At 40.5% G+C, this 22,651-nt stretch overlaps 3 protein-coding genes across 4 annotated transcripts in view; 1 reads left to right on the forward strand and 2 right to left on the reverse strand.

Annotated features, from left to right (window-relative positions):
* Nucleotides 1-135: 135 nt before the first annotated feature.
* On the forward strand, nucleotides 136-5,337 carry pomk (protein-O-mannose kinase). 2 transcript variants are annotated; one of them, XM_022744574.1, is made up of 4 exons: nucleotides 136-294; nucleotides 1,809-1,862; nucleotides 1,941-2,081; nucleotides 3,782-5,337. In XM_022744574.1, the coding sequence occupies exons 1-4, from the start codon at nucleotides 142-144 to the stop codon at nucleotides 4,550-4,552; spliced, it is 1,119 nt and encodes a 372-aa protein (XP_022600295.1). In that variant the 5' UTR covers nucleotides 136-141; the 3' UTR covers nucleotides 4,553-5,337. The 2 variants fall into 2 exon arrangements, with proteins under 2 accessions (XP_022600295.1, XP_022600294.1); XM_022744573.1 differs by having other exon boundaries at nucleotides 1,809-2,081.
* A 4,151-nt stretch (nucleotides 5,338-9,488) lies between these two features.
* On the reverse strand, nucleotides 9,489-15,800 carry LOC111221097 (thyrotropin receptor-like). The gene is made up of 11 exons (XM_022744427.1): nucleotides 15,637-15,800; nucleotides 15,489-15,560; nucleotides 14,162-14,236; nucleotides 13,864-13,938; nucleotides 13,693-13,767; nucleotides 13,520-13,597; nucleotides 12,485-12,553; nucleotides 12,196-12,273; nucleotides 11,813-12,001; nucleotides 9,710-10,799; nucleotides 9,489-9,629 (listed from the first exon to the last, which is right to left on the reverse strand). Exons 1-11 carry the CDS (start codon nucleotides 15,798-15,800, stop codon nucleotides 9,489-9,491), a joined length of 2,106 nt encoding a protein of 701 aa, XP_022600148.1.
* Nucleotides 15,801-20,307: 4,507 nt separating this feature from the next.
* The window catches only part of LOC111221098 (pro-neuregulin-1, membrane-bound isoform-like), a 32,595-nt gene continuing 30,251 nt past the window's right edge, over nucleotides 20,308-22,651 (reverse strand). Inside the window, exon 8 of the mRNA XM_022744428.1 lies at nucleotides 20,308-20,932. Within this exon, the coding sequence (XP_022600149.1) occupies nucleotides 20,347-20,932 (586 nt within the window). The 3' untranslated portion in view covers nucleotides 20,308-20,346. The remainder of the gene's footprint in view (nucleotides 20,933-22,651) is intronic.

Consider the following 22,651-nt stretch of genomic DNA (forward strand, 5'->3'; position numbering starts at 1 on the left):
AATAAAAGCATCAACTCTACAAACGTGTGCGCACGCACGCGCACACCGACACGAGCACGCACGCACTCACAGTCTGGAACTGGGCTATATGCTCTGACAAATGTGGAATAAGAAATAACAGTGCTTATTCCCATTAAAGATATGAGGCTTTTATTCTGTAAATCTGACCGGAAGTTTTTTCCTACATGGATGCTGGTGGAATTCCAGTCTGTGTGTTGTACTCATGCTAGCAGTGAACCCGTCCGCTGCTTGTCGGGCTGGATTATTACACCATGTGAACCTGCGCTGCGGCAGGTATGTTAGTAACTGTCTGTGTCTGATGTTCAGTTGTTGTTTTCACTGTTTTAGCCTCTCTATACTGACTGAACGTTAGATTACTGTGCTATACTAAGCTCTGCCTGCTCACAACTACCTGCCGCTACAGCGACAGCTCCACGACACTTATATGACTTCTAGAGCAAAGTACTGTTTAAAAAGAATATTAGCCTCTTTGTCGGGTTCGTCACTGCTGATACACAATCTGAAGTCCATAGAGTATGAACGTTTAGAGTGACCACTGATAAGCCATAAGCCCCTATGGCCACCAGAGGGCCTCCAAGAGAGCTGGGCTGGCTAACTACTAGATTACTACTAGTTTAGTTACTACTGGTTTTTCAGTTATATCTCTGAACGTCTTGTGATCGAGATATTCAGGTGTTTTTTAGCAGGAGCCAAATTTTCCACTGAGGTCTCGTCCTCTACAAAAAAAAAAAAACAAACAGACCAAGTGATTAAAACTAGTATAAAAACAAAATAAAGCAGTTTCACATAAAAAAAAAATCTGTTTCTCCAATGCTGTTCATTGAGCACAGGAGGACGTTTACTCTGATAAATTAAGTCTAGACGTCTGATGATTAAAATCCTTCACCTGGTTAAAATGCATAGTTAAAAACGACCAAGATGTAAAAAGTTTATCTTTAAAAAAGTGTGGCTTAATGTGGCTTTGATGCTTCTGGTAGACAACCACAATGCTGATACATGTGCAGAGAGGATATGATGCCATTAATATGCAAGTGAAACGGAATGTTACCTTGATTAAAATCACAGCTTACTTTAGGTTTGAAAATTTGGGTACACAAGTCAAAAAATATATAACATAGATCTAGTCAGTTTTAGACTTTTTAATGTGGAAAAGTTACATATTATACCATTAAAGTATTAGAAAAAGTACTAATTGAAAATCACTGATTTAATGTCATCTTAAAAGTAACTAGTAACCAAACCTGTCAAATTCATGTAATGGAGTAGAAGTTAACAGTAAAATAGCATAAATGGAAATATTCAGATACACTACAAGTACCGTAGAACTGTAAATAAGTACTCGAGTTAATGTAAGTTAATTTCCACCACTGTTTAACATAAAACAAGCCTCACTCATAATCTTATTGCACATTTCCACTGAATATGACTATGTGTTATTAGTGATTGTATGTAACAAACAGAGGAAGTTAAACTTAAAAACATTATACAGTATAATACCTTTATCGGGACATATAGTTGGGGGTCATTCATGTAGCAATGCAAAGCAATTTCATGGCTACACAAGACTTGCCTCCAAGGTAGCGTGTATATAGTAAATAAAAGGGAACCAAAAATAGACCCTTGGGGGACTCCACAAAATATAGGAGCACAAGAGGGGGAGGGATCTCCAAGCATTACAGAGAAGGGCCAGTTTGACAGATAGTTACTCCAGGTACTCAGTTAAAGTCACTCCTCAGTATTCTGGACCTAGTATACTGATGCTCTCACACTTTTGCTTTCCATTTCAGATACAGAGAACCATGGGTCGGAGCAGGAGCAGTAGTGGTGTTCCTACGGTGGTGGTGGGCCTTGCTGCCTTGCTCTTCAGCAATGTTTTAATCTACTTATATCTAGCCTCTCTGTATCAGAGTGATGTGCAGCTGGTGTCCTCTCATATAGGCTGTCGGCCTCAACATTTTAAAATGGCCACCATGAAGAACTGCACCCCCTGGCTCCAGTGTTCACAGATCAATGCAGAAGTACGCAAGCTGAAGCTGATCGGCCAGGGAGCCATTAAGAAGGTAGACGGTCTTTTTCACTTTATGTTGCATTCGTTTTTTATCTGTGATTGAAAAAAAGAAACCTGACACAGGTACAGGAAACCTCAGGCGATGTCTCCTCCCCATCCTGTGTTCATGCTGGATCTACCAGCCCAATCAAATTTACTGCTAAGGACTACAAATAATATTCTGCTAGGAATGAGGGATGGGGGGAAAAACAAACAATTCACATAAAATTCCTAATTTTTAACTTCTGTGATTCTGAATGATTCATAGACATGAAATTGATTTTACTACATCATTAATATGCTGTGTGCAGCACCCTGATGGTATAAACACTACAGTTATTTTGAAGTTCATCTTCAAAGAAGGCAAGAATCTGGGTGCATTTCAGCTTTAATAACTTAATAATTAACGTCACAGTACACATACCTGAAACCAACACGGTCCCAGTCTGCAAGTCTGGATAGTGGACGTCATCTAGATCTTGTATGGAAGACAGAAGTATTGATGCACTGACCTCTTTAGGTGAAAGGTGGACATCTGATATACCTTTGTACTATAGTGCTACACTACATCACTACTGTAACAATGCTTTCCCTGCATGGAAGAAGCAAATTCTTATTTTAATGCTGCAAAATCGACCACCTGTACAAAGTGGTTGATCTTGGGTGTGTGCACTACACGGTGTTTATTATTTTATTGTTACAGATTTGTGTCTTTATTTAAATGTGACAATACCTGTAGAAGATGTTTCAATCTATCTTGTTTCCTTTAAAGTTTTTATCTTCAGAAAGTCCTGTATAAACAGCTGTTCTACAATGAGCTCGTCTGAGTACTGTACACTCACTGCCTGTTTGTATTTTCATGCAGAAACCACTCAATCAAATAAAGGCATAAGTGCTATGAACCAGTGATTTAAGAGAACTTTAATAAAACTTAATGTAAAATGAATATTCAGTGCATCAGTGTGATGTGCATCACGGCTGCCAGTTTACTTTTTTGTTTGTTTTGTGGTCTGTTTACTGTTTACTTCCATAACTTTGACAGTATAAAGTAAAACAAAGTATTCCAGTCACATTGAGGAAAAGAAGGAAAAGCCTCAGCTGCTTCTGGCAGCTGCTGTTTGTCTGTCTAACAATAGAATAAACTCAGTTTATCCACAATCTTTTCAATGTCCTGATGATGATGATGATGATGATGATGATGATGATGATGATGATGATGATGATGTCGATGTCATTATATTATGACTTTATTTTCATAATATTATTACTCTTTTCTTATAAAGTTGTAATTTTATCTTGTAATATGACTTTTTTTTCTTTAAATATTATGATTTTTTTTCTCAAAATTGCAACTTTATTCTGGTAATATTATGACTTCATTCTCTAAATTTCAGATTTTCTTTTTCTTCCTCAACGTGGCCCCACTACTCTGTCGTAATAAAGCCAAGGGTATGCTTTAAACTAACTAGATCTCCCTAGTGCTTAGAACTGGGGAGCAATGATGATGCTAATCTCGTGAATGCACTTTCCTACCGAAGTACAGGGGACATTCATCAGGTTGAAATGAGCCATTTAGAGCAGTTGTGTCCAGTTTAAGATAAGAATACAAACGTGTTGTTGCATGAAGCCCACTGTTGTTGGTCGTGGTCCATATGTTGTGTGCAGCTGTAACTCTAGACTTACTAACCTCAGCATCCACTCTTCTTTGCTCAGGTGTACCTGGCTGAGTGGAGAACTCAGAAGGTGGCTCTGTCCAAACTGTCCTCTCTGGATTACCTGGAGGATTTCCTCCATGGATTGTCCATGGTACAGGCCCTGCAGGGGCCCCACGTGGTGCAGTTGGTGGGGTTTTGCCTTGAAGAGCACACCCTGGTCACAGAGCACCACCCGCACGGCTCACTGCTTAACTTGGATGTTGTCCTTGCACAAGAGCAGCACCAGCAACATAACACGTGGCAGACACGGCTGAGGCTGGCGATGGACTACGTCTCCATCCTCCATTACCTCCATAACAGCCCAGCTGGGCGGCGGGTCATGTGTGATTCCAACAGCCTGGAGAAAACACTCTCCCAGTTCCTGCTGACTAATGACTTTCACCTGGTGGTGAACGATCTGGATGCGCTGCCTGAGGTGGACGCATCCAGAGGCTTGTTGGTGAAGTGTGGCCACCGAGAGCTCACTGGGGACTTTGTGGCCCCGGAGCAGCTGTGGCCATTCAGTGACAGTGGGAAGCCATTTTCAGACGATCTCATGCCTGAGTATGATGAGAAGACAGATATCTGGAAGATCCCAGATGTGACGTGGTTCCTGATGGGGAGGGTACCTGGAGGAGATTTAGCCCACTTCCATCTTTTTCAGATCCATGACCAGTGTAAGAAGGAGGACCCCACGCTCCGCCCCTCAGCTGTGGATGTTTTAAAGGTGTACAAATCAGTCTACAGCAGCATGGTGCGAGACAGTGTTGGCTTTAGAGACATGCTGTAGAATAATGACTCAGTTTTACAGTGAGGTGCAGTGTAATAAATGCTACTTGGTTTGGAACCGGTGGAGGATGTGGGCATTTATTTTTACAGTTTTGTCACTTGAATTAATCTGTTTTATTTTATATCAGGACTCTTTGGAATGTGCTACTTCACACAAGGCCACTGGAAGGGAGGAACAGAGTGTTTAAGTCATCATGCACCCAGGGACAAAATATCATCTGCTGGGCCCCCATATCTTCTCAACTCTTTCTGTGCAATATGTGCAACTTTTCTATGTGACACAAACTGATTTATGAATATCCAAATATCAGCCTAGTACTGAAGGTCTTGGAACTAGATTTTGCCCCTGTGCCAAAATCCAGTTCCAAGACCTTCAGCCTAACTAACCTTCAGTCACACTGACACAGAGTCTTAAAAACCAGGTATTACAGCAGGATCACAGATTCCTGGCTCTGCTTCTTTCACTTCACGCCAAATTCAATCTGACATGGACACAAAATCTCCAATGCCCAGCTAGTCTGAGAGGGGGGTGGGATTGACTTCTTATTCAAGAACATGAAAATATAAGCAGCAGAGAAGGTTGGATACTGCCTGACTGAAGTCAATTCATGAGATTAATGACAGTAACATGTTTGATAAGAAATTATGATTTCCACCTTTGTAGACTACTGTTGTTAGCCCACTAGCTATGTTAGCTTCAGTTTATGTTAACAATGCCACCCACTCTATTTCCTGCCCTGCTTGCTTTTTCTGACACCACATAAGTAAATAAATAAAAATGTATTAAATAAATTCTGCCTGGTGACATCAGGTCTGACTGGTATGATGGAGTATTAGGGTTACATTGAGGGAAAAAGACATCTGTAATTTCGAGGATAGAATCATAATATTACGAAAATTAAAAATGTAAAATTTCCCCTCGAAAACACGGAACCTTTACAATCGTACAACTTTATTGACATTATATTATGACTTTTCTTGTAAAATTAGGACTTTATTCTTGTAATATTATGACTTTTTTCTTGTAAAATCACAACTTTATTCTTGCAATATTGTGATTTTTTTTTCTTGAAATATGATTTTATTCTCAAAAATGACTGTTTTATAGTCGTAATATTAGACTGCACCCTAAGTCAGGCCAAGATGAGCAGGGCTATCATAGTGTCTCTGTCTGGGACTGTATGTGATGTCTTTTAAAAAATGTATGGCACTGGATAACTAATACGATTTCAGACACCCCTAAAGTTGGGGTGTATGTAGATACATAAGAGATGTATTTAAATCATCTCAATAAAATGAAAAGAAAAATTAGTAAAACAAAAGACTGAAAGAATATGCAACAGCTAGTTCCGACCAAGTAATTTGCTTGGACGAGAGGCATTCCATGAGTGCTGATATATAGAGCATAACAGCACTGGGACTTTTACCTATGACTCAGCTTTACAGGTGTTCTATTAACCGTTAATCATCGTAACATTAACGGTCGTTATCTATCTTAGACTGTAACAAACTTTGCAAATATGAATATATTCAGGAAATAACAGTTGAATTTAATGATGAGGCCGTTATGACCGAATCACAGCCGTGCTGATATTCAGTACATCATCGCTCCCTCTCATGTCTTATTGCTTGATTATTGCCTGCGAGGGAAAGACTGTGGCTGCACTTTGTTTGTTTTTGTTGTTTGTTTTTTTTGTAAATGCGCACTTGAAGAGTGAAAACATTTATCAGCAGCACTCACACTCTTCAGTCGTGGCATTTAAATTGCTCTGAATGCATATTCAAATGTGTGTGAACACTTCCCAAGTCACTAAACTGCCAAACACCTGAATGCAGCATTCATCAAGTGAAGAGCCTCAAATGAATGAAAGCTTTCAGCTACAACAGCTGAGTCAATCATGTTAAAGCTGGAGGAGGTAATCTGGGAGATGTTAGTCTGAGTTAGCTAGATGTGAAAGTATCCAACCGAAAAACTCCCTAGCCCACTGCTCAAGAGGACGAGAGAGAGAGAGAGAGAGAGAGAGAGAGAGAGCGCGCGAGAGAGTGCGCGAGAGAGCGGAGCAGAGCAGAGCGGTGTGATTTTGATATCCAAACAGGGAATGGCTAATTCAAAGTAAGACAACACATAAGATTTCCATAGTGAATGTAAACAACCAACATGACTGTTACTCGTACTCAGTGCTGTCAAGCTAGTATGTTTGGTAATCTTTTTTGGAAATACAGTTAGATGCAATAACTTATCGCTGGCTAGCTAGTAGCCACCTGCAGTAAGGTTGTATATTAGGCAAAGCTAGAAACATCAACATAGTTAGTTGTACAGCTAACGGTTCTTTTGAATCTTTTACTTGAATTTTCAGCGGCATGTCTATGAAAAAACTGTAGCACCTACCGAGCTACACTGACCTTTTTCTTTTACTATCAGTCACACATATGAGAGCATTGCTTGCTCTGATTTCACCTCATATCACAGAGGCCATTTTTATACATTACTTTTGTAAATATTTAAATTTGTATTTCATTATTTTGCATTCTTATTTATATGCACAATCTGTTCTGACTTTTTTGAGTAAAATCTTTAAAATGATACATGTCTTTTCCTTACATTTACAGCATAAACAATGAAGTTGTTTCATTTACTATCTCTTTGTATGCTACACAAAAATAATAATCCAATGTGGTATGTAACTTGTTTATTGTATTTATATGTATAACATTACTGATATATTATTAACAATATAAGATATTGCCATACACAATATATTTACTGTTTACTGATTATAAGCAGAGGTGAGTGTCAGACTCCTGCCAAGCACAGACCCGGCCTTTTTGACCAGCTTGTACAGTCTCTTTGTGTTCATGTCTGACATGCTGCTGCCCCAGCAGACTGCAGCATAAAAGAGTACACTGGCCACCACTGACTGATAAAACATGTGCAGCATTTCACTGCAAAAGTCAAAGGACCGGAGTCTCCTGAGGAAAAAGAACCAGCTCTGCCCCTTCAGGTAGATGGCATCTGTGTTCAGGGACCAGTCCAGTTTACTGTCCAGGTGCACACCTAGGTATTTATAAGTGTGCACCACCTCGATGTCCTTCCCTTGAATGTTGACTGGCTGAAGGGGCCTAGACCTCTGAAAGTCCATGACCATCTCCTTGGTCTTGGAGGTGTTCAGAAGGAGGCAGTCCCTGTCGCTCCATTCACTAAAGGCCATCGTCAGATCCCTGTACTCCTCTTCTTGCCCGTTACTGAAACGCGCCACAATAGCTGTGTCATCCGAGTATTTCTGGATGTGGCAGGACTCAGAGTTGTATTTAAAGTCGGCCGTATACAGGGTGAACAGGAACGGAGCCAGAACAGTCCCCTGTGGAGCCCCAGTGCTGCTCATCACAGTTAGCCAGCCTGACGTACTGTGGTCGTCTGGTCAGGTAATCCACAATCCAGGACGTGAAGCAGGGATCCACTCCCATCCCTTCTTCATTGTAACAGATATAAGACGCTGATCAGATTTTACAAAGTAAAAAGGAAACCAAAAACAAATTGTGTAACAGGAATTGAACCATTCCTTCTGTGTAGTACTGTCCAGTTGGAGTGGAGCATTTAAATGAAGTGCTCAGTGCAACGCACAGAGCTACAGCTACACAAGACGCCAGAGATTGCCTACGACTATCTGCATGTGTCAACGCAACATGAGAGATGAGGGACAAAACAATCTACAGTTCTCTGGTAAAACTGCATTCTCAAGTTTAACTGAAGCTGATAATAAGGCTTACGTCTGGTCTGAATTAGACAAATCAAGTGGACATCTTCCAGAGCCAGGCCTCTTAGAGAGAAATTCCCTCTTTGTACATGTACAAAGAGGGAAAGATTGTTAACTGCTCTCTGTCGACTGGTATTTTTCTCTCCAATTGTGAACATGCCACTATTTACCCCTCTTAAAGAAGGCGTCTCTGGATCTTTCTTTCAGTTTTTTCTTTCTGTGTTTAATTTTAGAATTTTTTCAGACTTTCAGGTTTTGGCTCTGCAGAGCACTGAGACTGCTCTGGTCAAGGTCAGCAGTGACTTAATGCTTCCCACTGATGCAGGCCTGTATGTCTAAGTGTCCTTGGGCAAGATACTGAACCCCCACTTTGCCCCTGATGGCTGTTCCATCAGTGTATGATTGTGATGTATGAATGTGTGGGGGAATGAATGGGTGCTTGTGGCAAGTATTGTAAAGCGCTTTGAGTGGTCAGTAAGACTAGAAAAGCGCTATATAAGTGCAAGTCCATTTACCATTTACCATGGACACTCAGTAGTCATTACTACATTATTACACGAGTATTCAGTAGTCATTACTGCATCTACACATCACATTATAACACCTGAACATCAGTATAGAAATGACAGAGACTAATGTTAAAGAAAGAAAGACACATCTGCAGAGATTATCGGAAACCTAGATAATGTTAAGAGCTATACAGAGATATTAAGAACCAGGTTATGTTCAAAACTAGCATAAGACTTAACTAACATAACATAATAATAAAGACTAGTGCATATAAATATACAAATTTACAAATGATATTGATGACATGAAACAGTCCAGAAACTGAGTGAAGCTTAATTAGTTTCTAACTTAGTTACAGTTGAGCTACCTAATGTTAGTTAGTTTCTAGTTGTAGCCTAAGTTACAGTTTTACTAACTAAGTTAGTTGTTTGTTGTTGTGTTTGCGAGTACATTTATATATGAGGACAATTGTTGCTCTTCACGTCTACTACTTCTACTACTACTACTACTACTACTACTACTACACGAAAGATTAATTGATTTCAAAAGCAATTTCAGGACATCTTGTAGCTAGGTGATTCCCATATTTCGATGTTTTGGGATGAGGGTGCTGGACTGCGGGGCGCATACTGTCTTTCTGTATATGTGGGGATTAGTACTGACAGGCTGGCTTCAGTAGAGGTGTGCTTGCCACTGACAAAGTCCCATCCGGCTCAGCAACATCAGGATGTCTCTGTGAAATGCTTTTGTCAGGATAACATAAAAAAATGGGTGTGCACAAGAGTTGAGAGGATAGAAAAGCACCAGCAGCACCTGTGGAGGAAAACATAAATCAGCCTTTATTTTATACACAGAAAAAAAAATCTGGATTATAACCAAAGAGCAAGTCGCACCTTTGAATCCGTGAGAGTCATCAGTGGTTGGTGGAAAGCTGCAAACAAGCCATAGAAGCAAATGGGAGCCAGACACAGGAAGCTGGTGAAAATGAGGACTGCCATACGTTTGGCCATGCTGGTATCACACCTGCTGGACTGGTGCTGCGGATTGTGCACCATGCAGTAGATGTGGAGGTAACATAAGCACACCACCATAAAAGCCATGATGTTAATCATCAGAATGGAGACCACATAGGCCTGAGCAGCAGTAGTCTCAGTGTCCATGGGTAAGCAGATGCTCACTCTCTGGTAGCTGCTCACACCAAACAGCGGCAGCAGTGCAAGGACCGCACAGAGCAGCCAGCCGACGAGCATCAGCACAGCCGCGTGACGTAACCTCATGTTTCTGTCTGGCCTCATGGCGTAGAAGATGGCGTGCCAGCGCTGAAGGCTGATCAAAGTCAAAGTGTACACAGACAGCTCGCTGGCAAACACTGATAATGTCCCTGCCAGATTGCAGCCACTTCCTGTTTGCCAGGCAATAGCATAGTGGTAATAATGGGAGTGTGTGTAGAGGTCAACAGATGCAATGATCAGTAAGTACATCCCCGTACAGAAGTCTGCAAACGCCAGGTGGCCCATGAGGAAACGGGTAACGGACAACTTCTGCCGGCTTGTCAGCAAGATGAACATCACCAGGAGGTTAGCTGAGATGGCTAACAGGCTAACCCCCCACACCAACACCCTGAGGAAGCCCTGACTCATCACATCCTCACAGGGGTTCAGAGCATCAGGCACGGGGCTGCACCATGGTACATGATTATCTGTGTGAAGATCATTACACAGTGCAAAGTCAAACCCTTCACCGAGATGCTCTGTGGTTAACTCCACATAATACAGATCCTCAGTTTCAGACTGCTCAGTTGGACAGATGGGGGTGTTGTAGTAATGATTGTGATTCGTGGAGCCGGCAGTTGTGAGACCAAAGCTGCCATTCAGACGTTGGTAGATTTTGTATCCCCGATACCTCGGAGAGAGACCTGCAGAAGATCCCTGCAGCTGCCCCACAGCAGTCCGGGTCAGGTTGCAGACAACTGCCTCAGCGTGTCTGAACACAGATGATAAAGATCATTAATCAGAGAATGAACCACAACATCTTCTTAGATGCACTCAAATGTAGAAATGGTCAACTTGTTGCAGGGATGGACAGTAACAAAGTACTTTTACTTGAGTACTGTACTTAAGTATATTTTTTGAGTATCTGTACTTGAGTTTTGTTTTTCGGAAACTTATGACTTTTACTCTTTACTTACAGTATATCGTACTTTTGACTCCATTACATTTCTATGAAGTACTCCAGTGCTTTAACTCAAGTAAAAATCTGAGTGAACTACATTTCACTTGTATTGGAGTCATATCTGACCAGGAGGATCTATACTCTGACTCAAGTAATGGAGTCGTGGACTTCGTCCACCTCTGATCGGTTGTAGTCATTTTGTAGACTGACAACATGTCAGTCAGATAAAAACCATACACCACCTGCACCATATACAGTACATATAAATCTAACATGTGAAGGTGAGGTCAATGAGCTCCTCAAAAGATTAAGTGAAATCTGAAGTAATAATTCTGTATACATCAGAGAATATGTAGATACAGAGTTTATAGAGAGCATAAAAGAACAAATACAAGATGAACCAAATATATAAATAAACAGACAATTTAAAAACCATTATGTTTGTTATTAGTGTAATTAGTTATTCTTTAGTATAGTCTGAAAAACTGAAAAACATTAGCAACAAACACATCCTGTGTGTCGTATTAAAACCAGGTGGAACTGACGTTTGGCCAGACCTGTAATTTATTGCAGTGACAGTGAGTGGACAGTAGGGGGAGCCTCATCGAGTTTCACCTGATGAAGACTCGGTACTGAAACATTAGGGCGACTAAAGGCCATCAACAACAACACACCAAACTTTCTATTTTATTTCATCAGTCCAGACCTGTCCATCTTGAGTCCACCAGCACACACTGCAGGTCTGAGGGCGGTTTGGTATGTGAAGGACAAATACACAAGGAGAAGAAACCACAGTGGGAAACAATCTCTATTGTCGTACTCACCCTCTCCATCTGTTCAACAGTTTTAGACCACAGCAGTGGCTTGGGAACGTCAATTCAGCACTCTGTAAATGGAGGAAGGCCCTGAAGGGGGGCAGCGCTTTTAGGGCCCAAGTGTTTTTAGCTTGGAGCTTTTCAATGGCCTCCAGACCTCTTGAGGGCAAAGAGCTAAGTTTGGTTTCTGAAATGTCTCTGGAAAGACAAAGAGTTCAGGTTACTTCACGTGGACACAGAGCTGGAGCAGTTCCTGGAGCCAGACTCAGACTCAGTATCTGCTGCATGCACAAAATAAAGATTCTGTTTGATACAAAGCAGCATTCCTTCTCTTTTCTCAAGAAGGGCATGAATTCATTTTTTATAATAATGTGCAGATATCCTTCACTCACAGGTGAGTCGGGCCGTGAATCACACCATGGAATGCATTTTCATCTATTTGTTCCAAATCCAGGTTCCTGTGAAGATACCTGAAGAACAGAGAGCAGGTGAACGGCAAAGTCATGCGATCATATTGACACATACAAAACTCCACATTACTACATTACTTCATCAAAACATTTTAGTCATTCAGCCAGCCAGGATGTTAAAGCTCAAACACATTAAAAGGAGACTAAAAGCACAGAAGTTGTACATAACCACAGTATTGTTGTTTCACTGCAATAATTCAAAATGACATACACTTCCTCCAGTCTGCTCCCGTTGAAGGCAAAGCTCTGGATCTCTTTCAGGCCGTTGCTATTCAGCATGCTAAAACAAAAAGAGAACGGGGGGGGGGGGGGGTTCAAGTGAACCTTCCATTCATTTATTCCATACAGAGGAAAATTTGTGAAGTCGTGGACTCAAACCACAGACATACGTCTTTATGGTTTATAATATTCTGTCTGTGAATATTTTTACTGAGATTAAATAATGAAACACATTTAAAAACATCAACTCTGTTTTGCAGATGATTCAACAAACTGAAGAGTTGGATTCTTCTGGATTGTGTATAAAGATGGGTGATGTGTCAATACACATGACAGTGATAATGAATAGATGGAATATGAGACCGACACAGAAAGAACAATTTAAAAAGTAAATTTAATAGACTCTATATAGACACATTTTCTAGAATCCCAGATTATTACTATATATCGTATAATCACAGAAGTCGACCCCAAACGTATCTATAGCCTACAGTTGGTCTCTGTCTGTGTCTTGTTCAAAAGACACCTGGACGTCTGTTCTGGTACTCTGTGTCTCACAGAATTCAAAGTGAAATACAGCTATTCATTTTTGATAAACACCAAAAGACAGTGATATTTATAAACGGCAGCCGGGAGGAGATAATGTGAACACAAGTTCATATGTGTCTGCACGAAATGAAGACACTTCCCAGCAGCAGCAGCCTCTGTGTGGACCGGTCCAGATGAGACGTGGACATCATGGCTCCTCATAGACACACGTCATTTTAATTATCTTGTCTCTCAGCCAAGTTAATTACAACTCTGGACTGATGTAAGATGGATTGACATGGACTTTTGACAGAAGTTGTACATAAACAAAAAGAGAGGGGGAAAGAAAGGAAGTGACTGGTATTGATAAGTATTGATAAGTATTGGTAAGTATTGGTAAGTATTGGTAAGAGAAAATGATCCTAAAACCACCATAAAGTTGTCATGTCAGTGTCTGTGAGTTAGTGACATCTGAAGCACTGAACTGAGGCCTACTCACATGCTCAGAGCGTTCTCACATATTCCACTGAAGGAGTTAGCAGGGATGACATGTATGAAGGCGTTCTCCAGTATCTCCCTGTTAAAGACGAATGAAGGTGAAACATTTTACACTAGTCGTACAATTTATCAGGCATAACACATTTTTGTTATTTCTGTTTAAATGCTACATACAAAATAAAATCCTCTTGGCTGGACTGGATGTACTGTAGTCCAGGAAAGGAGGTCAGACCGGTGTTGGTGATCCCACTGGATTTAAACAAACCTCAGTTAAAACCTCTGCTGGATTCTATTTATACAACAATTACATTGTTTTCTATGATGCACTGAGAAGATTTCACTTACAGGTACTTTAAATTAGGCAGGTCCTTAAACGCCTCATGGTCAATGTGTGACAGTGTTTTGATACCATTCAGTTGTCTATTTGGACACAAACACACACACACACACACAGATACTCTGTTATTTACTGTGAAATGATTCTATATTTGTTAAACGGTTTATAGCAGAAAAGTTTTAGTTTTATAAATGTGACCAGTCCAGTATTACTGGTGCGAGTGTAGGGCAGAGGCAACATGACAGAGACTGCATGTGTATTAGAGGCTTCACTTTAATCACAATCAGGTGTTGAAAGGTGACGTACATGTGGGTGACTCTGGACAGGTTGTAGAAAGAATGTCTCTCCAGATGTGTTAAAGTGTCATCATCAGAGATGTATCTGAACAAACAGACAAATACAGCATGAACACAACCAGATGGTCCATGTCTTTCTCTAGGAGTCTGAAGTAACAATACAACCACTAGTTGTATATTATATTCTTGGAAAATTCAATCACGATTCTTTAGAACACCTGTCATCCAAACAAAGCACTCTAAGGAGGTGACACCATTTTCCTGGAGCAAATGTGGGAAGGTAGAAGGCAACAACACCCATATCTTATGTTCCTGTGCTGTGTTACAGAAATACTGGACTGAAATAAGTCAAGTTATGGACACTATTTTTCAGTGCAAACTCTTTTTGAAATTGATTATTTCCAAATTATTATGCCAAATTATTACTTGGCAGAATACTGCAGCATCTTTCTCAACTAACCCATTAATATATTTTTAGAATATTAAGAGTAGCAGTACTTTAACATGTAACACCAAATTGGCTGAAAACAGAGGCACCACAATTAAGCAAAGGGAGGGACACAATTAATGACGTTTATAAAATGGAGATAATAATTGGCAGGATTAGGAATCTAGCAGAACTATTGACGTAAGATGGAAGAGGATCCAGAAAACAAATATTACTACTCAAACAGGAGTTACTTTGAACAAAAAAAACTAAGAAATTGAATTTGAACTAGTGATCAGTCTTATGTAAAGGAAACACTGACCATCATAGCACAGTATAACTGTAGAGGGTTTGTACGGAAGTTTTCACAGTTGATTTTTTCTCTAGGCTCATTTTTCTAGAAGTTTGTTTTAATCTGTGGAAACAGGTCATTTTTTTTCATTTGTCCAAAGAGTTTTTCATTTATTTATTTTTGTCAGTTTTTTTCCCTAATTTGCCCGTCTGGATAATGATGATCCAGTGGTGTTTCTGAGGCGATAAGGGTCATCATACAGTATGTAGGAGGCTCTGTGGCTTTGTACAGTAACAGTGTTTCTCTACAGCAGTTTTGGTTTGCTTTGCTTTTAAAACATTTTAAAACATTAAGACATTATTACATTATTTTCTCCAAAATTGTAGTGTTCTGCAAATGATTTGTTGGCCCACTTGCAATACCTTTGCAGCCCACCAGTGGGCCCACAAGTCGACTGCTCTGCAGTCTATTGAGTCTCACTCTGTGTTGCACTGTGCAGCCTTGGCGGAGGGACTGCTGTCTTTGTTAGTTTTAATACTCTTTATTTTTCCTGGTTAGTGACTCTTTCTGTTCTTGGTTTGAAAGAAAAGTTAGTGATGGGAAAAAAGAAAATCTTACATGTGAGAAACGTTGGCCAAGTTGGCGAAGGCGTTCTGAGGAACAGAGGAAAGTTTGGTCCCAGTAAGCCACCTGAAACAGACAGAGACAGTCTGGACTGGTTTCAGTCCTGATAAAAAGCCTGAGCTGAGAGAATGTGGGTACTTACACCTCCTGTGTGCTGCAGTGGAAAACAGGCAGGACCTCAGCGCCGACACAGGATACACTGAGGACGTCCCAGTCACAGTGGCAGTGAGCCGGACAGTGATCCAGAGGGAGACAGACCTCCACAGTCACACAGATAAGAAACAGCAGATTCACACCAAGCGTCATTGTCAGAGCTGTGGAGTGGATGGTGGAGACACAGTCAGAGGTTCACAGAGGGGAGGGGCTGTCCTGGGTTCAGACCAAGACTGGAAGCAAGAGGCACTTCTGGTCAAGACCTTCAAAATAAAATGGATGAACATATGTATAAATGTAAAACAAATTATGTCAGCTAAAGTTTAAATTCAGGGTTTCTCTATTCAGTTCCATTCAAAGTACTATGTTATTCAGCTTTCATAAACGGTGTATAAAGATTTAATAACTGGTTTCTAACACATTATTGAGATGGGGCCTTTACTGTCAGAGGAGATCAGACTCTCAGAGTCAGTTCAGTTTTGTCTCACTTATTTACATATTTATAAAAAAGTTATTGTGTGATGTCTTTTTAATTTCACTTTGATTTGTTTGGATGTTTTATATTTGACTCATGTGAAGCACTTGATATTTGTTATTTGAAAGGTACAAATTAAGTGTTGTTATTATTAAAATGTAGTTGTAAGCGTTTATTATGTTAACAACCATAACTCCTCTTGTTGGACACCCATCAGTGAACACAGCTGTAATAATATAAAATACATGTAGAATATTAAATAAGTAATAGTTTTCATAGGAGACATTATAATTGCTGTCAAATGCTATACATTAATTAACACTTGTACAGTATATGAATGAAAAGTTATATTATAAATCGTCTATTAAATATTTATAGACCGACACTGTTGATATAAAATGATCAGATAAACAAGCTTTTTGGGGAAATATTATTAAATGTTCAGTTTCCATTATGTCAGAACAAGATGGAGGGTGTGATTAAAACAATGAGTGGGTATTTACATGTTAAGAAGCCAGGTGAATCTGTAAGGTGTAGATGTTAATTCATGTTGTATATTTGAGTTGATTTAGTAAAAATATATTTACAGTGTTTATACAGTTAATTATTGACATATTTATTTTATACAATTATTATTTACATATTTACAAATTTAAATATTTACATGTGCATCTTAAAAAACAGTTACAGTAACCTCCGTATTAAAAGTGACCCATAGCGCCTCATATCGAAGCCTCACGTTACAAACACATAGTGAATAAAAGGCAGAGCTGAGGCTGAATGCTGAAATCAGCCTCTAATGACTTTATCTTCATCTGTACTAAGAGCCAACTCAGATAAAAACCTGAGAACTCACGTAAGAACTCAGAGTGAGGGGCAGGGGGACGATATACAGTGACTGGTGGAACTGGTTTTTGAGTGTGACAGACTCAGAATGAAGCTTTCAGCTGAGTTTAGGTTCAGGGTTGATTAATGAGCTGGAGTGACGAATCTCTGCGACCCCTCCTCCTGCTGTGTTTCGAGGAATGTGAACATTAGTATGAGTTGGAGGTGTTGATTCATTTATATCACTGGTTCCCAACCTGTGGGCTGAGGCCCACTAGTGGGCCACAAAGGTATTGCAAGAAGGCCGACACACCATTTTTGAAAGAAAACTATTTTGGTAAAAAGATTTAATGATAAAAAATGTATGTTTCAAAGTTATATCCTGTAATCTTTCCATATTAAATGTCTAAAAACAACTGGACCTGTGTTCTATATGTTGTTGAGTTGTGTTCTTACATCATCTCAAATGTTTCCATCAATTCTCAAACCAGAGGAATCTGTGATTTTAATCATGGTAACGTCTCATTGGTCGCCTGTCAGTGACATCATATCCTCTATGATCATGTGTCAGTGTGTTTGTCTGACAGAAGCTCAACATTGACTTTTAGTTTTAAGCCACATACACTTTTTCCACCTTGGTGGTTTTCAGCTCTATATTTGAACCAGATGAAGGATTTTAGTCGTCGGACGTCTGGATCTGAAGTTATCAGAGAAACAAGCTGAGGAAATGTTTGTTGTGGAGAGGAGGACACCTCTGTGGATCATTCAGCTGCTGGTAAAAACCTGCTGAACATCTGCTTCATAAGTTATCAGAGAAACAATCAGAACAAAGGTTAGCATCGATCTCAGCTCTAGCTCTTCCCTGAGTCTCTGTCCTCCGTACAGCGTCGCTCTAACTCTGACTTTAACGGTTAGAATCACCAGGTCTGTTTGATTTCCTGAACCACTCACACTGAAGGAATCCAAACCGGGAGGAGTTTACGGTGATGGTGGTGAAGATAACACGCTATATCATGACGTCACCCGTGTTTTGATATTGTTTTGATTGAGGCCACTAGAGGCAGAAGTTACAGACTGTGCGTTTAAAATGAAATGATTCTTGTCAATGACAGGAACTTAAATGTTATCGTATACTTGTTCACTATCTCAGTCTGATTAAAAGATCACATCCATGGTAAAAATAACTGGAGAATCAGAATAGCTGATCACTGATCACTGACTGAGGAGCTTCTTCTTCTCTGGTTTCTCATCAGATTTATGGAGGTTTATTTACAGTGGTGTTTTCATGTCTGTTCAGGTCTGACTCTGGTTTTTGTCTGATGTGAGTTTCACATGTTTTTGGATGTTGATATTTGATGATTGTTAAATGATCTTATTGATCTGGTTTGTTCTGGAGATCAGTTTGAACGTTTGAACCAGTAATATAAGACATGAGGAGCTCTCAGCCACCTTCATTTCGTCAAAGCAGCTCTCAGAGGAGAAAAGGTTGGAGACCCAGTGTGATGATCAGCTATCAGGGATTTACGATACTATCAATGGGCTAAAACCATCATTATTTCACACATATATGATCAGATGTTAAACTGAATACAGTGCTCATCATTCCAGCTGCAGGATGAATGAACAGAGATCAATCATTCTGACACTGAGTCACAAAGCACAGAAATGATTTAATGTTTAATAAGAAACAACAGCGCTGAAGGTTTTCATGGTGTATTTACATCATCTGAAGACACTCCTAGACCTAAAAGCAATGCATCGTGGGTAATGTTACGCATACAAGTGACAAAATATGACACTTAAAAGTCTTTTTTTTTTTTTTATCACTAATGACCATGTGGAGCAGATGGCTACATATATCTGACATTTTAAATCATGTTTGTTAAAATATAAATGTGTATATCATATACTGTCATAGTAATGAATGCCTGTGATTAGCAGGAATTACCAAATAAATAAGAAATAATCTTAGTGTAAATATAAAATACAGAAGTATGGCCACCATTTAAACAGTGTTCATGGGGCAGCAGGTCTTTGTCTTCATATGCTGAGTCTACATACATACATAAGAAACTATGGCTGATTACAGAGCCCAGTAATGGTTATTTACTCTTCATAGATCTGTTTATTCTGGAGGAGGTGACAGTCTTTGGCAGGTTTTATAAACTCTGTTCATGTTAGTACACAAGTCTGTTTTTAAAATCACACACACAATGAGACGGGACATGTGAACACAAGCAGTGGTGGTTGAAAAAATAAGATAAGTGCATACACACAGTCTCTGGAAACTGTGACAGGTCCGGTCAGGACAAAAATAACTGTCTGTACAGATAAATGAACCAATTAAAGCAGGTTACCATCAGGTTCATATTCAGCTTCTTTAATCCCAGAATGCATCAGGAGCACATGATGTCTTTACACAAACGAACCAATGATTCAGTCTTTAGTTCAGCACACACTCTGCAGATACAACCAGTAACACACTGGTGATGTATGAGAACTGCTGGTCTTCACCACCTGAACTGAGTCAGGGTGTGGACGCCTGCCAGCACGGACAGAAATGAAACTTTTCAAGCATTATGGGAAATGTAGTTCTGCAGCATTAAGTCTGACTCATAAACCAGTGCAGGTCCACATAAACATTCGAACTATAAACTTCAAAATGCAGATAGAATAAAAAAATCTCTGGGGTTTGTGTTAAGCTCATAACTGAGAGTGTTAGTAAGAATAAAGACTTGACTGACTGCACCTGTTCCTACAACATTCCCTCCCCAGCAGGAGACCAGGGCGTCTGTGGTGTCGTAGTCCAGTCATCAATAAAAACATTATCATCTCTAGCATCTTCTCCACCTCTCATCAAATGCAGGTAATCAGCTGATTTATCATTCACTCATAACCATCAGTCCAGATGTTAAAGTTCAGCCCACAATCAGCTCGCAGGTGACCGGGTAACAAGGGGCGGAGCATGCACCTCGAACGCACAAGACTTATTCCAAACTGTGGTGTCACTTCCACCTGCAGGGCGGAGCAGGTTAAAGGCAGCCAGCAAGTTATTTTTGATTGTTAACTGGAGGATTAAGATGGTGAGTATACGGCCCAGTATGCACTGCTGCAGTTCCTTTAAGCAGACCAAACAGAAAGGCACCGTTGATATTTCTCTGCACGCTGCTACATACCAGTGTATGGCACTTTTCCTACAACACATGAACACATGTACATTTTTTTTTTTTTTTTTTTATAAAACTCTTTATTCACTACGTCACTAAAATAAAAGTTTCATTTTTCATCATTTATCTTTAAAAGTCTTTACACAGCAAATCATTTATAGAAAATAAAGGTTTAATAGTGATTACTTCTTCTTCTCCTCAACATAAAGAATTCTCAGCGTTTCTTTGACTTTTACACAGCAACTGGATGTTGTTGGGTGGAGCTGAATGACCTGACTCGCATGTCATCGTGTGGTGCTGCTGGGTTAGTCCTGCTGCTGTCCAGAGCCCTGAGCTTCAGGGCCGCAGTGCTGTCTGTGGTGAGGAGGGGCTCCTCGTGACGCAGCACGTGACCGTTGGGGACCGCTGCTCTCTTCTTGGTGCTGCAGTCACTGATGTTGTTGTTTGTGTGGATTACCTGCTCAGGTGATGCTGAGAACTCGTGGCTGGCAGCTGTGTCGTCATGGTTACCTGTGTAGTTAACATCCTTCGTAGTAAACAGTGGGCTGGGTGGTAAGCTGTGAGCCACGTGACCGTAGTTGTAGTGGGCGGAGGTCCTCTTCTGGTCGTCCCGTTTCGAGGGGTTGTGAGGCTGACGCCTGTTTGACAACAGCAGGGGGCGCTCCTCCTCCCCAGAGGGGCTCAGAGCCACTGAGGGGACAGAGATGGCCAGGCTGGACAGGGGGGCCGACATCTCTGAGGGAGGGGACCCTGGAGTCGCAGGAGAGGTCTGGGACACTGGAGACAGCTGAGTTGGGGTTGTCATAGCAGATACAAACCTGCAACAGAAAGATTCACGAAATAAAGATATTATTGAACATATTCTGAGTGTGACACACAACAAACAGTATCACTGCAGGGCTGAGGACATACGTCATCCACCCGTTCTCCAACCTGATTATCCTGTTGAAGGTCAGGAGGCTCAGAAAAGTTCATAGCATAAAGGTTGTCAGTCTGTCAGACGCCCGAGACGCGTGGATCGCTTCCTCTCTGTGACTACATCACTACAGATCGTGGAATTTGTTTCCAGCACACATGGTTCACAGTGTTAGCAGCAGCTTCATTCATTTCATTCATGACATCATTCGCATGATCTTCAACATCATCCCGTGACCATCTTTCATTCATATGAAACTGAAGTGTTGTTGTTGTGAAAGACAGGGTCAGGCTGAGAAGAGGGTGTGGTACTGTTAACAAGACAATTATTGATTGGTTCTCACAGTCGCCTCTTAATTAACCCTTTAATACACAGCTATTAATCCAGTTGGATCTGCAGGTCTGGACTGTGGGAGAAAACCAGAGGAACCCAGTGCAGCAACAGGAGCACCCCCCACACAGAGAGGCCCTGCACCTGGCTGAGGTGACAGCACCAGCCAGAGTCATCATGTCACCTACAGTACGATGCATTCATCAACACATCAACAAGTACACAAGTAGTAGTAGTACTACTACTTGTGTACTGTCACTTTAAATGTACATTCCTCTGATTCTGTTGTAGCAGCCAAAAGCACAATAAACCCACAAATATCCTCTGATCATCAACAGCCTCACTGGTATGGTACAGTCACATTATGTCTGATCAACACACTCTCTGTTTCACCCTCACTTTACTGAAGCCAGGGTGACGGACACATTCAAGGATGTGTTCCTCGGTAAACTACAACCTCCAGCTGTCTCTGCGGTCAGAGTTCACCAGAGTTCACACTGAGTGGATGTGCACAGCCAGCCAATAGAAACCTACGCCGTGTTTAAAAGTGCAGGTTTTATCATTAAATTAAAATATCATTAACAAAACATATATATATATATATAAGTGACATTTATATATATAATATACAAAATATCACTAAAATATTGTTGACAGATGAAGGGACGACTACGGCGTGATGCGATGACGTAGATTCTATGTCGACACTTCCTACTGTTGCAGCCCTGCTGTCTACTACAGGAGAAAGACCAGTTTACCCTGTGATACGTTAAAGAGTTGGTGGGTAATTATATGTTTTTGTCATATGTTTTGTTTATATTCAATTATATCATTAGTAGTTTTATGGATTATGAGTATATTTGTTAAAGATACCTGATAATTCGACTGATTCTTCCAGTTTATTTAGTGACATGTCAGCTGTTATCAGCAGCACTCAAGATGCTGATAGGCAGAGGTGTTCAGTAACAAAGTACATTAACCCGAGTACTAAAGTATATACTTAGAGTATATGTACTTTACTCAGTATTATTTTTTGTAAACTTATGACTTTTACTCCACTACACTTAAAAGACAAATATTGGCTCCACTACATTTCAGAAGTGGAATACTCTTATTTTGAAGCAGCTTTTAGTCAGAGGAATGAATTTTTCTTTTATTTTGAAAATGTGATAGACCACACACCGTCACAGCCCTGCCGTATCTCTCTCCCTTGTATTTCCCCCTCCCCTGTCATGTCTATGTGTATGTGTGTGAGGGCGTGGCCTCCCTCTCCTGGCTCATCTCCACACCT

The sequence above is a fragment of the Seriola dumerili genome, unplaced genomic scaffold (genome assembly GCF_002260705.1).
Source record: "Seriola dumerili isolate Sdu_G_001 unplaced genomic scaffold, Sdu_1.0 BDQW01000081.1, whole genome shotgun sequence".
Classification (NCBI taxonomy): domain Eukaryota; kingdom Metazoa; phylum Chordata; class Actinopteri; order Carangiformes; family Carangidae; genus Seriola; species Seriola dumerili.

What these genes read in the sequence shown, in the direction of transcription:
- LOC111221097 (XM_022744427.1), bottom strand. Translation starts at nt 15,800, where the DNA reads ATGACGCTTGGTGTGAATCTGCTGTTTCTTATCTGTGTGACTGTGGAG. An exon ending in TGTGAGAACGCTCTGAGCAT is followed by an intron (nt 12,554 to 13,519) that starts GTGAGTAGGCCT and finishes TTTTTGTTTTAG; the next exon opens with CATGCTGAATAGCAACGGCC. An exon ending in ATTCACGGCCCGACTCACCT is followed by an intron (nt 12,002 to 12,195) that starts GTGAGTGAAGGA and finishes TTGTCTTTCCAG; the next exon opens with AGACATTTCAGAAACCAAAC.
- pomk (XM_022744573.1), top strand. Translation starts at nt 142, where the DNA reads ATGAGGCTTTTATTCTGTAAATCTGACCGGAAGTTTTTTCCTACATGG. An exon ending in GTGAACCTGCGCTGCGGCAG is followed by an intron (nt 295 to 1,808) that starts GTATGTTAGTAA and finishes TTTCCATTTCAG; the next exon opens with ATACAGAGAACCATGGGTCG. An exon ending in GCCAGGGAGCCATTAAGAAG is followed by an intron (nt 2,082 to 3,781) that starts GTAGACGGTCTT and finishes TTCTTTGCTCAG; the next exon opens with GTGTACCTGGCTGAGTGGAG.